Raw genomic sequence first — 15,952 nt, 5'->3', positions numbered from 1 at the left:
CATTCCTCATTCTTCCCCTGGGCCCCAGGTGGCTGCCAGAGTCCTCCCGATGGCTTCTCCTCCATGGCAAGTCCCAGTTAGCCGTGCAAAACCTGCGCAAGGTCGCGGCGCTGAATGGAAAGAAGGAGGAAGGGGAGAGGCTGACTAAGGAGGTGAGGGGATGGGAGCAGGGAGGCTGGGGACAGCCTTCAGTCTTGTGGGCAGCCTAGACCGCCACCCGGATTTAGCAGCTCCCCAGACCTCACCGCCATCCGGGTGTGGAGGGAATAAACAGACAGGAGGACCTTCAAGTGTGGGAAGGAGCCGCTGAAGGGCCCTGCTATCTGGGATAAATAATTCGACTGCTTGGTTCATCAGTTTCTCCATCTGTGCAATGGGGAAAGAACCCCATTCGCACTGACCTCCAGGTGAAATTTTAATTAAATAATTAAAAGAGCAATCACAAAACAAAATTTAGTGGAGAATCACTAATAAAAATGGTTACCATCTATTATAAAATAAGTACCATTTGTGGAGGCCCATCACAGGCACTGTGCTAAGGGGCTTTACGTACATAACTATATTTAATAAGTCATCTTTGCTGACAGGTTAGGCAGTTTGTCCAGGAACACCCAGTGGGAGCTGGTGGGACCCCTCTGAACCCCTGCTCTTAGCCATTGGCCACCGTTATCTCAGAGTCAACCTAATCAGTAGGCAGTTCCTGAGCATTTGGGACTCCCATTGGAGCCTCTGCTTTGTCTCCGAGTCCTGCCAGCCCATGGAGAACCATCTGTGCTGGAATGGAGAGCAGACTAAGGGTGGCCATCGTTTCAGGACCCTCAACCCCAGCCACGCTTGTCACGGACAAGGGGATTCCCAGCGGGGAAATAGGGTCCCGGATGCCCGGATCCCCATGACCAGACTTTCCTCGCTCAGGTGGTGAGCTCCTACATCCAGAGCGAGTTTGCAAGTGGCCGCACCTCTAACTCAGTCTTGGACCTTTTCCGAACCCCAGCCATCCGCAAGGTCACATGCTGTCTCATGCTGGTCTGGTAGGTGACGGGCTCATGGTCAGTGCTTTGCCTGAGGCAGGGACGCGCCCCTTGCTCCCACTGGCAAACTGTGCTAAGATGCTCTTCATACGAGGAGCAGGAGAGCCTTGTACATCCTACGCTCCATACGCTTTCTCTAGCACCCAGATGTGGCGGTGGGCGAGGCGTCTAAGCTGACCTGGGGACCCCACATCTGGGCAGTGAGTCTCCCCTGAGGGGAAGGGAATCACCTGGACAGCTATCCCAAAATGCACCTGTCCCATCCTGATAGGCCCCAAGGGTTTACTAGAGGATTCTGGGAAATGTCTCACTGCGGGGGGGGGGGGGGGGGGGGAATACTTCCGGGTCAGGAAGGAGACAGGCGGGGCAAAAATAACTACCAAGGGTCATATCGGCAGCTGTCCTCATTGGGGGCTGCTGAGGGTGTCGCACAGGAGATGGCATTTAGGTGGGTTTTAAAAAATGGTTCATCGACTTTGCCAGGTGGGCAGGAAGGCATTCCCAACAGGAAGAAATAGAGGCACGTAGGTGTGAAGGTGTGGAATGGATAAAAATACAAAGGCAGTCCGTGTTTGGTGGCACAGACCAAAAGCTGGCAAACCCTTAAGGGACTGGGAAAAGCAGATGACCATTTTCACTTAGCTTCTTTGGATTTCCTGGTCATTTTAATAGCAGAGGTTGGTATTTTTGAAGTAGAGGCTGCAGGCAATGGGTTACGTCTGCTTTCCAGAGCTGACCCGGGCACTCAGGGTGAGTGGTTACTAGCTGGGCTCTGAGGCCAAACCACCCCTGTGTCCACCAGAGGATCAGCCATTCTCCCTGCCACCTTTTTCCACTCTTATGTACCTGCCCATAGGACCTGGCGAGGATGGGAAGAGTTAAGACGGGTAAAGTGCTTGAAACCACACCTGGCAGTTCTCAGTAAATGAGTCATTGTCTTCTGGTTTAGGCTTGGAGCTGTGCCCCAGTGACCTGTGATTATGGAATGTCCGCCTCTCTGGGCTTCTGCCCAAGTTTTTGTTGGACAGTGCTTTTTGCAAATCTCTTCTTCCGCTCTAGAGCTCGCCTTTTTTTTTTTCCCCCATACATTTTTTACTTTGGAGTTAATTTAGATTCACAGTTAAGTTGCAAAGGTAAGTCCCCATCTGTCCTTCAGCCACCTTCCCCCGATAGTATCATCTTACATAACCTGGTACGTTTACCAAAAGTAAGAGTGTTACATGGGCACATAGCTAGTAACCAAACCAGATGCTTCATTTGGATTTCACTCATTTGAATCCCATATTACATTTTGTCGTAGGTCTCCTTAGTTCCTTTTGATCTGTGATAGTTTCTCAGTCTTTCCTTGTTTTTCGTGACCTTGACAATTTAGAGGAGTCTTGGTCAGGTATTATGTAGAAAGCACCTCATTTTGCATTTGTCTGGTGTTTTTCTCATGACTATCCTGGAGTTACAGGGTTGAGGACAGAAGACCATGGAGGTGAAGTGGCCTTTTCATCATAGCATATCAGGGTTGCCTGATACCAACTGGTGAGGTTAAACCTGGTTACTTGGTTAAGGTGCTGTCTGCCAGGCTTCTGCTCTGTAACTTATTATTTTTCTCTTTCCATATTCTATTTGAAAGTGAGTCAATAAGTTCTGCCCATTCTGAAGGAGAAGGGATTAAGGTCCACCTCCTGAATTATCTACACATAATTCTTGGAATTCCACTGTAAGATTTATTTATTCAGTCATTTATGTATATAGACTCAGGCATATGTATTTTTATACTTTGGTTTATTTTCCAGTACTACGATATTTATTTTATCTCTCAGATTGTTCCAGCTTTGGCCATTGGGATCTCTTTCAGTTTGGCTTCTGTGTGCTTTGACCTGCCCCCATCTTCTATTTTTATTTGTTAGCACTGCTTTGCTTCCTGGAACTACAAGATCTCCAGGCTCATTTTCCCTATCCCAGTCCTAGAATAAGCCATATCTCCAAGCACTCTGCTTGCTGTTATTGGAGAATGATATTTAGAAACCAAGATCCGGGCACTGGGTGTGCTCAATGCTTCTGGGGATTATGGCTTCCAGGCCATGTAGCTGACAGACCTGAGAAATACAGATATGTATACTAATCCATGCACACATATGTATTTATAATTATTTATGTATCTATCTGCATATATACAATTCCATCACCATAATAACTCTCATGTGGCCCTTTCATAGTCAACCACTCCCCTCTCACCCAACTCCTGACAACCATTGGACTGGCTTTCCATTATGATTTTGCCTTTTCCAAAATGTCATATAAATAGATAAATAGAATCATAGGAAATGTGATCTTTTGGGTTTGACGTCTTTCATTTAGCAGAAATACTTTTGCTTTTTGGCAGATATACTTTTAGCAGTTATCCGTACTGTTATGTGAATCAGACTTCGTTCCTTTTTATTGTGAATAGTACTTTATTGAATGGATGCACCAGAATTAGTTTATCCATTCCCTTGTGGAAGGATATCTTGGCTGTCTCTAGATTTTGGTGATTATAAATAAAGTTGTTGTAAGCATTCACATACAGGTTTTTATTTCAGTTCACTTGGGTAAATATATAGGAGTGTGATTGCTGGTCCCCGTGACAAGTGTATGTTTAACTTTGAAACAGCCAAACTATTTTCCATAATGCCTGTACCATTGTGTTTTCCCCTCCATCAATGAATGAGACTTCCTAGTTAACATTTAGCATTGCCACTTCTGTGGATTTTAGCCATTCTAATAGGTGTGTAGTGGTATCCCTTCCATCGCATTTTGCTCTTTCCTCTGTACATTTACTAATTGAATTCCAAACAGGCAGTTTTCAATTCCTCGTGGTCTCAGAGCATCATTTTTAATTTAACTAACTTATTTTGAGAACACTCCAAACTTGATATAGGACAACAAAATACTTTTACCTGTAAAATGGAGAACTGACAAGTTAAAACCACTTACGGTGATGTGTTTACTTTTCAGTAGCTACTCAATGCTTCCTGCTGGACTAGCTAAGATACAACAATTCTCTACTCCATGGTTCTAATCGAGGCTTAGTCCACTGGGAGTTACTCCATTTGAACCCATTTCCAACTCCAGTACTTGTGATTCTGTGCGTTCAGCTGCCGACAACTGAAGAGTTTTCTGCAAATCAGTGGGTTCTAGGGAGATGTCCTGAGTGCATTTACTGGGGGGTGGGATGAGGGGGTTCCACTGGTCAGTGTTTGGGGAATATGAAGACTCGCAGGGGCCTGGTCAAAGGGGTTTAAAGATAGGAGCCAAGTAAAGAAGTTGCTGCGGCTCATCCAGGCCCTGTTTTCCCACAGCAAAAGTAGTTACAACTTCCCCAATGTTTGTTGGGTAGAGGCACTGCAGCTTGAACCACCTCTAAGTTTTGGAGGCTTTTTGGAGGTACCCAAGGAGGCTTTTCCCCCGAGTTTTTAATCTCTTGAGGCCCTTAGTGAGATTTTGCAAATCTTCTTATCTATATGTGGCATTTATGAGGGAGGCACATAGGGATTTGGCACTCTTGCAGAACTTTATCTTCCTGCAGATCCACGGCTCCCGTGTGGTCCAGGTGGGACTTTTCTAGGTTTCCTCTTAGATAATTCAGGACATGATGGTCCCAGGAGCCAGCAGGTGAAAAGTGTCATCTTTGATTATCTCTTAACATATTATATGCTTTATTTATTTATATCTTTCATAGCACAGGGACTCTGCTGGTTTAACATAACTGGGTCCAGATGGCGTCTTTCCCTTACTGACCCTCAGACTTGCATCTAGAGATGCAAATAGGGCGCACAGCAATATAAGGAAAGGCTTTTTCTTTCTTTTTTTTTAGGAGGTGGGAAGGGGTAACACAAGCAGGCAGACTCGCTCAGTCCCTGATCCCTTCCTTTGTAAAAGAAAGGCAATCGGATGCAGCTTTGCTGCTGAATCCCTCAGCAGAGGAGAGGGGTAAAGAGGAGATGGAAAGTGAGACATCAGGGCCTTCAACATGACCCTCGTCCTGAGCCCACCTCTGCCTCCCGGCGGGTTGGTGTCTCTCCACATCCCACAGAGGCTACACCAAACTCTTGGGGGATAAGAACAGAGGTTTGGGGGAGTTTTTAGAAGACAAGCAAGCCCAGTGTTCTTCCAGAAGACATGGAAGGAAGGAGCGTGAGGACACAATTTGTTGAGTTCTTCTGGTTATGGAGAGAGGAACGCGGGCATCCATCTCCCACACCGGAAATCCGGGGTCTTGTCCGACTCACTCACTGTGCCGTGGCCTGGACCTAGAAGGAAGAGATGAATGAATGAATGGGCTGGTGAAGGGAAGACAGGAGCATCTACATTTGAGAGGAGGCAGAAGACGGAGAGATGCCAGAGGGGGTGAGGAGGTCAGTGAGAGAGCAGGGTCAGGGAAGCCTGGGGCAAGAGACAACACCAAGGAGAGAACGGTCAGTGCTGGACAAGATGGGGGTGGACAAGGGAGAAGGACAAAAAGGGGGGGGAGCAGTGACCACAACTAGTCTTTCCAAGGTCAAATGATCTACTCTCACAACAAACTCTAGCTCCCCCAAAACCTGTATTACATCACCATCCCTGCAATAAGAAGGGCCAAGAAATGTTTTACCTGCTGTTGCTACTATTGTTTCAGAGTGTTAAAAATTATTAATTTGGAGGGGAGGTCTTGACTCCCCTCTGGGAATGGTGGAAGCGGGGATATCAGGCCACTTTTCTCTGGACCTGCCCTCACCTTAGACATAAGGTTGATCAGAATGACTGGGCAAGTTTTCTAGGAGTTTCCTCCTTCTCTCTCCATCTTCACTGACTCACATAACTTGGGGCAGGTGGGAGGGATGGTCAGTGTTTCTCAGTAAGGTGGTTTGGGAGCAAATGCCAGACCCGGCTGGGAAAGAACCCACAGAGTCCATATTTATGCCACCTCCTGCTCCACAGCCCCGAGCCTGTGCCTGTATACGTCCGCACCAAAATAAATCCTGTCTGCCAGCAACATGAGTCAGAACCCACCCCCTTGACCTCAGGAACCTTTTTTTTTTTAATTAAAAAAAATTTATTTATTAATTAAAAAATAAAGAAACAAAATAAAACATCAACATACATAATCAGTAATTCACAATATCATCACTTAGTTGCATATTCATCATTTCTTGGAACATTTGCATTAATTCAGAAAAAGAAATAAAAAGCAATAGAAAAAGAAATAAAACAAACACAGGAAAGAAAGAAAAAAAAAAAAGATTATACTTACCATACCCCTTACCCCTTGCTTTCATTGATCACTAGCATTTCAAACTAAATTTATTTTAGCATTTGTTCCCCTATTATTTCTTTTTATTCCATATGTTCTACTCCTTTGTTGACAAGGTAGATAAAAGGAGCATCAGACACAAGGTTTTCACAATCACACAGTCACTTTGTGACAGCTGTATCATTATTCAATCACCCTCAAGAAACATGGCTACTGGAACACAGCTCTACATTTTCAGGCAGTTCCCTCCAGCCTCTCCATTACATCTTTTTTTTTATTATTATTAATTAACGTAAAAAAAGAAATTAACCCAACATTTAGAAATCATACCATTCTACATATGCAATCAGTAATTCTTAACATCATCACGTAGATGCATGATCATCGTTTCTTAGTACATTTGCATCGGTTTAGAAGAACTAGCAACACAACAGAAAAAGATATAGAATGTTAATATAGAGAAAAAAATAAAAGTAATAGTAGTAAAAACAAAACATAACAAAACAAAAACCTATAGCTCGGATGCAGCTTCATTCAGTGTTTTAACATGATTACAATTAGGTATTATTGTGCTGTCCATTTTTGAGTTTTTGTATCTAGTCCTGTTGCACAGTCTGTATCCCTTCAGCTCCAATTACCCATTATCTTACCCTGTTTCTAACTCCTGCTGGACTCTGTTACCAATGACATATTCCAAGTTTATTCTCGAATGTCGGTTCACATCAGTGGGACCATACAGTATTTGTCTTTTAGTTTTTGGCTAGACTCACTCAGCATAATGTTCTCTAGGTCCATCCATGTTATTACATGCTTCATAAGTTTATCCTGTCTTAAAGCTGCATAATATTCCATCGTATGTATATACCACAGTTTGTTTAGCCACTCGTCTGTTGATGGACATTTTGGCTGTTTCCATCTCTTTGCAATTGTAAATAACGCTGCTATAAACATTGGTGTGCAAATGTCTGTTTGAGTTTTTGCCCTTAATTCCTTTGAGTAGATTCCCAGCAATGGTATTGCTGGGTCATATGGCAATTCTATATTCAGCTTTTTGAGGAACCGCCAAACTGCCTTCCACAGTGGTTGCACCATTTGACATTCCCACCAACAGTGGATAAGTGTGCCTCTTTCTCCGCATCCTCTCCAGCACTTGTCATTTTCTGTTTTGTTGATAATGGCCATTCTGGTGGGTGTGAGATGATATCTCATTGTGGTTTTGATTTGCATTTCTCTAATGGCCAGGGACATTGAGCATCTCTTCATGTGCTTTTTGGCCATTTGTATTTCCTCTTCTGAGAGGTGTCTGTTCAAGTCTTTTTCCCATTTTGTAATTGGGTTGGCTGTCTTTTTGTTGTTGAGTTGAACAATCTCTTTATAAATTCTGGATACTAGACCTTTATCTGATATGTCATTTCCAAATATTGTCTCCCATTGTGTAGGCTGTCTTTCTACTTTCTTGATGAAGTTCTTTGATGCACAAAAGTGTTTAATTTTGAGGAGTTCCCATTTATTTATTTCCTTCTTCAGTGCTCTTGCTTTAGGTTTAAGGTCCATCAGGAGCCTTTTAAATTTCTGCAAGAAACCTTTGATTTGTAAACTCCAGGTCTTTGTGATCAGTTCTCCCTTGGCAGAAACAGCCATCTTTTTTTTTCTTTTAAATTTTATTGTGATAGCGTACATATAACAAAATTTGCCATCTTAAGCACTGTCAGTGTACAACTCGGTGGTGTTAATTAGATTTACCATCACCACCATCTGTTACCAGAACCAAACTCTACACCCATTAGTTATCTGCCACCCCCTCAAAACTTTGAATCTACTTTCTGTCTCCATGGATTTACCTATTCTAGATATTTCATGGACATGAAATCTTACGGGACTTATCCTTTTGTATCTGGCTTCTTTCATTTAGCATAATGTTTCCAAGGTTCATCCATGTTGTAGCCTGTATCAGGACTTTGCTCCTTTTCGTGGCCGAGTAATATTCCACTATATGTTCATCCACATTGTGTTTCTCCATTCATCTGCCAACGGAGACTAGGGTTACTTCCAGCTATTAGCTATTGTGAATACACTGCTCTGAGCATTGGTGACAAGTACCTGTTCTGCTTTCGATCCTTTGGGGCGACATATCTAGGTGTGAGCAGAATTGTAGGGTCCTATGGTAATTCTATGCTTAACTCTCTAAGGAACCTCCAAGCTGTTTTCCAGAAGCAGGGCTGGGGGCTGGGGTGACGCTGATAGGGAAAAACAAGGCTTATGGTTCAGGGTCCACAGTGGGGTGGTGGAGGGGGGTCCTGAGCCCCATGGCCTAACTCAGAGACTTCAGGGGGTGGGTGGGGGTGAGGGTGCTGAGCAGACCTTCAGGGGATCCCAGCTCTCCCCAAGGGCTGGGGTCTCCTGTGCAGCCATCCTGGTCTCCCCTTGCCCACCCAGAACGGTGAACATCCATTGGGTGAGACTGAGACAGGACCCTCGCACCTCCTCTCCCAGGTTCTCCAACTCCCTGGCTTACTACGGGCTGGCCATGGACCTGCAGAAGTTTGGGCTCAGCATCCACCTGGTGCAGGTTGTGTTCGGGGTCATCGACATCCCGGCCATGCTGGTGGCCACCGCCACCATGATTTCTGTGGGCCGCCGGGCTACGGTGTCCTCCTTCCTTGTCCTGGCCGGGGCCATGGTGGTCGCCAACCTGTTTGTGCCAGAAGGTGAGGCTCTGGCGGGCAGAAAGACGCTGAGGGAGGGAGGTGGATGGATGGTAAAGGAAGCGACAGAGCAGCGGGTTCTTATCAAGCCCGGGGTGCCTGGACTGGGGTGGGGTGGGGGGTATCCACAGAGAACCTGGGTCTTTATGCACAAGGCATTTAGGCTGGTGGGAAAGACCAGACTCCTGCATAGAAAAACAATGGGAGGGCAGACGTGCCTGCTTGGGTGTGTGTCCTAGGAGCCTGGGCAGGGCAGCGTCTCCAAGGACTGAGAGTTAGGGTTCAAGTCTCAGCAGCTGGCCTCTCACCAGGGCTTGCAAAGACAGCTGTGATTATGCTCACCTGGAGACCCTGGAGTGCCGCTCATGCCCAGGCCATGCTCCAGGAAGTTGCAATTAGAATCTCCAGGGTGGAACCCGAGTCAGTGTTTTTAAAAAACTCCATGACCAAAAGGGGGGAAAAGAAGTATAACTAATAAAGTATCAGTGGCTGAGAGAGTTCAGATAGAGTTGAGAGTCTACTCTGGAGGTTGCTGTTACGCAAGCTTCAGTTAGACCTTGCTACCTATCATAACCTGCCAACCCCCAACCAGAACCATTCCAGCCAATCCTAAAGAACACCTAGGGCAATCAATGTATAAGATTCTACAAAGGTTCCATGCACTAGAGTAACTTTCCAGAAACCTACAACTGCCAGATGGGTCCCTGGACCAGATAAGTCCTGAAACCTAGAGGGCCCAGACTCTCCAGAACATCAGCTAGTTCCATCTCCCTACCCCATATTATCGACAGCCCCTTCCAACATGAAAAAGCTAGAATGGCCATAGCCCAAATACCCCTGAAGTGGGAGACAGATCAAAGGTGATGGTGGAGTTATACAGAGAAGGTCGGGTTTAACAAACCAGTATGGTTGCTGAATCATTATATTGATATTTCTTTTAGTCTCCAGTATCTTAGAACAGCTTGAAGCAAAAACCCAGAATGGTAGAATTGTAACCGGTACCAAACTCTGAACTCTATTCTACAACTAATTGTTTTGCTGTGCTTTTTTTTATATGTGTTATTTTTCACAAAAGAGAAAAAAAAAAGTCGATTGTGAGGATAAAAAAATATTTATTCCTTCTAGTCTCCAATATTCTGGAGCAGCTAGAAGGAAAAATCTGATAGGATGGTATGGCAGCCCATGACAAACTCAGGGATCTGTCCTGTAACTACTTGTTGAAGAGTGCTTTGAAAACTATTGGGGTTTTTTTTTCTTTGCTTTGTATGTATATTATACAATAAAAAAGTTAAAAAAAAAAAAAATTCTTCCAGCAATACCAGGGTGCAGCCGGGGCTGAGAACCAGCCTCTGGGAGCATGTGCAAAACCCCTCTGCACAGGTGTGGCCCCACCTGGGCCATGATAGCCTCGGGCGGGGTGTCTAACCTCCGTGCTTCAGTTTCTCACCTGTTAAGTGGCTATGTTATCATGACTGTATTCTGATGCATCTGTCCCAGCCTGTTTTTCCTATTAGCAGATTTTGGTTTTAACGTCATTGGGATCATATATGTTTATCGTATATATACATTTATATATATTATATACGTATTGTTGCATCCTCTTTTCACTCCACGTTGTAACGTAAATGTGCTTTTCCGTGTCTATATATTTCACGAATCTAATTTTTTGTAACTATTATTTCACCTACAGTCTTGTTTCTCAACTCTGACTGTACATCAGAACTTCCTGAGGGCCTTAAATACTAGCACTTGAGCCCACCCCTAAGAGATTTAATTTTAATGGGGCATGGGGGTGGGGCCCAGGCATGGTTTTTTTATAAAGTCTCACCACCTGAGGGTGCATGGATCCTGCAGTGGTTGAATGCTTGCCTTCCATGCAGGAGACCTGGGTTCGATTCCCAGGCCATGCACCCCTCCCACCAAAAAACAAAATCTCCCCACCTGATTCCAGTGGGCAGCCAGGTGGGGCTGCCGCCAAGCCTAGAGGACACAGCATGATTTCCTTGGCTACTGCCCTGATGCAGACATTTGGATTTGGGATTTTGCCATCTGTATAAGCGACCACCCAGCCAGCAAAGGAACCGGGACGCTTCCCTTCCCACAAGCCTTTCCTGGGCTCCATGCACTCGAAACTCATGGTGTCATGTCCACCCCGGCAAGCTGTGAGGTCCGCGTTGGTATTTTCCTGATTTTCCAGGGGAGGACAGGGAGGCTCAGAGAGGTTAATAACATTGATCGAGGTCACCCAGCAGGGCCAGAGCTAGGATTTGAACCCGGGCCTGACTCTAAAGCTTGTCCACAAACTCCCCCAGCAGGACCTGGTGACTGATGGGGAGAAGGGAGGAAGGAGGCAAAAGCCGGAGAAGAGCAGTTGGGGGGAAAGAGGGGGTTCTGGGCCTTTGGGCTCTGACCACCACCCCCCATATTGCACGGTCTTCCTCCCTCTCCAGACATGCAAATCCTGCGCACAGCCCAGGCGGCCCTGGGCAAAGGCTGCCTGGCCAGCTCCTTCATCTGCGTGTACCTATTCACAGGAGAGCTGTACCCCACGGAGATCAGGTGGGTGCATGGGGGGAACCCAGGAGCCCCTGTGCTCCAAGCTGAGACCTGTCGTGGTCGCCAAAGCTGTGCACCCTCCCCGCTCCTCTCTGCTCTCCCATACTCCGGGGCCTGGTCCTCCCAGCCCTGTGGGGCGTCCTGACTACGGCTGCTGACTGCTCCCCACTCCTCTCACAGGCAGATGGGCATGGGCTTTGCCTCGGTGAATGCCCGCCTCGGGGGGCTGGCGGCACCCCTGGTCTCCACGCTCGGGGAGCTTAGTGCCATCCTGCCGCCTGTGGGCTTCGGGATCCCCTCCATCCTGGCCGGGCTGGTGGTCTGCCTCCTGCCCGAGACCCTTGACGTCCCTCTGGCAGAGACCATCGAAGTGATGGAGAGGAGGTGAGGGGGCTCTGGGCACGGCGGGGTGGGGGCAGCCAAACAGGCTGCAGATTGATATGAAACACCTGGAGATCAAAAAGACCCTTTCTGCCACGGCCATTCCACTGACATGTTGCTCTGGTTTGCTAGCTGCCGGAATGCGATATACCAGAAACAGAACGGCTTTTAAAAGGGCGGCTTTATTAAGTTGCAAGTCCACAGTTCTAAGGCCGTGAAAATGTCCCAGCTAAAGCAAGTCTATAGAGATGTCCAATCTAAGGCATCCAGGGAAAAGATACCTTGGTTCAAGAAGGCCGATGAAGTTCAGGGTTTCTCTCTCAAGTGAGAAGGCACGTGGTGAACAAGGTCAGGGTTTCTCTCTTATCTGGAAAGGCAGGTGGCGAACATGGCATCATCCGCTAGCTTTCTCTCCTGGCTTCCTATTTCATGACGCTCCCCGGGAGGCGTTTTCCTTCTTCATTTCCAAAGGTTGCTGGCTGATGGACTCTCTGCTTCTCATGGCTGTGTCATTCTGCTTTCTCCAAATCTCTTTCATTCTCCAGAATGTTCCCTCTTTTATAGGACTTCAGAAACTAATCAAGACCCACCCAAATGGGTGGAGACATACCTCTACTTAATCCAGTTTAACAACCACTCTTGAGTGAGTCACATCTCCAGGGAGATGATCTAATTACAGTTTCAAACATACAATACTGAATAAGGATTAGAAGAAACGGCTGCCTTTACAAAATGGGATTAGGATTAAAACATGGCTTTTCTAGGGTCCATACATCATTTCAAACCAGCGCACCACCCTTAAATAATCCCCCCACAAACATCCCGTCTCTTACCTGATCTGTGGACAAAGGTTGGAAGCTCACAGATCAAGGGTATATGCTTTGACAAGTCCTGTCCATGCTGCCTCCAAAATATATTTTGAATCCTTACATCCCTCCCCATCCCGATGGCATGAGCCCCCTACTGCCCCAAGAGCCTCCTACCGCCCCTGTCTCTCTCCCCAGCAATGAGTGTGATTTGCTGATAGTGCAAAAAATAGTATTACTTCCCCACTCAGAACTCTGTCCTCTTCAGTTTCCTGAAGATTCCTATTGCATTGTGGATAAAACCCAAGATCTTACAAAGCCCTCATGGCCCCTCCCTGCCCACCTGGCCCGCTTCCTGGCCACAGTCAACCTAGCTGCCACCAGCTCGTTCATTACGTGCTCAGCTCCTGCTCATTGCCAGGTGTGGCTCCACTGACCAGGTGCTGGATAAATATTTGTCCTTAGCCCAATCAAGAGCCTGATTTGCAGGTGTTCCGAGCTGTCTTCTGAGAGACCCAAGAACAAGAAAAAAAAAAATATTGGAGAACTGCCTTCCCCCTAACATTTACAGGGAACAGCAGAGTTGATTCTGGCCTGGGCATTTTTATTTATTTTTAAAATATTTTTATTGATAAACAACATACAAACATTATTAACATACAGACATTCTATACGTGGTGTACGATCAATGGCTCACAATATCATCACATACTTGTGTATTCATCACCATGATCATTTCTTAGAACAGTTGCACTACTCCAGAAAAAGAAAAAGAAAACTCAAACATGCCATACCCCTTACCCCTCCTTCTCATTGACCACTAATATTTCCATCTACCCAATATATTTTAACCTTGGTCCCCCCTATTATTTGCTTATTTTTTACACATATTTCTTACTCATCTGTCCATACCCTAGATAAAGGGAGTATCAGACACAAGGTTTTCACAATCACATAGTCACATTGTAAACATTATATCTTCATACAATCATCTTCAAGAAACAAGGTTACTTGAACACAGCTCTACAGTTTCAGGCACTTCCCTCCAGCCTCTCCAATACACCATAAACTTAAAAAAGGATATCCATATGTTGCATAAGAATAACTTCCAGGATAACCTCTCGACTCTGTTTGAAATCTCTCAGTCATTGACACTTTTTTTTTTTCTTCTCATTTCTCTCTTACCCCTTTTGGTCAAGAAAGTTTTCTTGGCCTGGGCATTTTTTTAGTCCGGCTATAGAAAAATTACAGTTATGACAAATGAAGCCCTAGTTTTAAGAAACTTGGCTTCCTTTGACTCTGCCTGGAAACAATTGACTATAAAACTACAGTATGTTGTTCCTGGATATGGACCAATAAAATATGAGAGACCATTTACTAAAAATAATATTAATTTTTATTTAATTGATAATGAGCCATTCTTTTCCACAACAATTTGCTGGTTGGGTGTGATCTAGCTAATTCTACCAGGAGTCCATTCATTCTAGGGGTTTAGGATGAGTTTGAACAAGCTTAAAACCAGTTAATTCATATCTACAAAGTGGAAAGCTTAAGAGGGCTCAGTAAATGTGGCATAGTAGTCTCATATTTAGTATTGCTTTTATCATTTATTTTTAAATTTTTTATATGCATATATAAATGTGAATACACATATGCACACACCAATATACATCTTTGCTTTCTGACACAAAATGCTCCATAATTTATATATGTATCTCTATCTATCTATCTATATGCAGTTTGGAATAATCACAAATTTGCTGAAGAAGTACAAGACAGAGAACTGTTTTCCCAAACCATTTGCAAAAATGTTGTTGATATCACCTCCAGGTACTTTATTATATTTCCTCCAAACGAGGACAATCTCCTACATAACCGCATGCACAACCATCAAAATCAGAACTTTAACATTGATACATGACTAGCACTTCATCCTCAGACCCCATTCAAGTTTTTCCAGGCGCTTCTCTCGGGGTCCTCTCTTAGGAGCCCGGAAGGGGCTTCCTTTCTGAATCACAAGCCACCAAGAAGAGAATGAGATCTCTCAGTCTCAAGGAAGCCAGGGCACCAGTGGACCGAGAGGTTCACTGACTATCCAGTGGTCACACAGCCAAGACCAGACTGTGCTACCTGGTCAACCCAAGGCAGACCATGAATCTATGCATTTTCAATAAACAGTATAGACAGGTTGGTAGAGGGTGCCTCCAGGGAAGACTCAGACTTTAACAGCACCTTGTAAATTACTGGCTGGTACTTTGTGTCCTTGCCTTTGTGGTTGGTTGAGTGTCAAGGATCCAGGAATCTTTGGAGATGAGCACAGAGCTGCAAGTTAAACCTCTGCTTACACAATGACTTTGACCATTTTAAAGATTATAGGATAAGTGTTTTGCACAGTTGCCCTCGGTTGGGGGTTTTTCTGAGGTTGTAGGTTATGCATCTTTGGCAGCTCTCTCCCAGAAGTGAAGCTGTGTTCTTGGATCTTGTCAAATGGTACGTGATTTTCATTTGTCCTATGACTGGTGATGTCCCCTTTGATCACCTGACTCAGGTGGCATCTTCTCCTCTGCAAAGTTTCTCTTTTCCCTTTGTCATTCATGTGTATCTTGTGGTGAGGTCATTTGAAACGATGTAAACATTCCATTCTTCATCAAACTTTCCGTTTGTTTATATCATCATGGACTTATACATTCTTATTCTGTTCAGTGGGTTATACTCTATTTTAATGCTGAATTTGTTCCAGGTCTCTGTGTCCTTTTAACATTCTTTGAGACCATCCTTGCTTCTGGCACAGCAAGATGTTCCAGGTTCATCCTACACTTTCCCTGCTGCCGTTCTGGAAGCAGCTGTTCGTTGCTCAGAGTATCCTGGTCGATTTTAGTACAGAATGGGACTTAGAAGCCAAGCTCTGGGTGTGAGGTGTGTTCATTAGTTACTGGAGTGTCTCTGCTGTCAAGTGGACACAGGTAGGGAATAGTTTCACACTCTTACATCTTTATTTCTCTATCTATGGATTCTATTGAAAACTATGAGTCCACACCAATACTTCTTCCAACGCAACACCAGAATTCCTTCTAGTTTTCTCCCTTTTCATCCCTGATAACTCCCTTCTCGGACACTGCAGAACCTGGCTCCCCTTATCCTTAATATGTTTCCTAATCTGACTGGTCCCCCTGGATGTAACTCGCTTCTCACGGTCGCTATTGCCACCTC

At 45.2% G+C, this 15,952-nt stretch overlaps 1 protein-coding gene across 1 annotated transcript in view; it reads left to right on the top strand.

Moving 5' to 3' along the window:
- Positions 1 to 15,952, top strand: part of LOC143646623 (solute carrier family 22 member 20-like) — a 28,322-nt gene that overhangs the window by 5,980 nt on the left and 6,390 nt on the right. The window contains 5 exon segments of the mRNA XM_077115755.1: positions 29 to 152; positions 916 to 1,031; positions 8,788 to 9,002; positions 11,450 to 11,558; positions 11,736 to 11,939. Of these exon segments, the coding sequence (XP_076971870.1) occupies positions 29 to 152; positions 916 to 1,031; positions 8,788 to 9,002; positions 11,450 to 11,558; positions 11,736 to 11,939 (768 nt within the window).

Source organism: Tamandua tetradactyla, chromosome 9 (assembly GCF_023851605.1).
Source record: "Tamandua tetradactyla isolate mTamTet1 chromosome 9, mTamTet1.pri, whole genome shotgun sequence".
NCBI classification, from domain to species: domain Eukaryota; kingdom Metazoa; phylum Chordata; class Mammalia; order Pilosa; family Myrmecophagidae; genus Tamandua; species Tamandua tetradactyla.
This window is presented reverse-complemented; position numbering and strand designations above follow the sequence as displayed.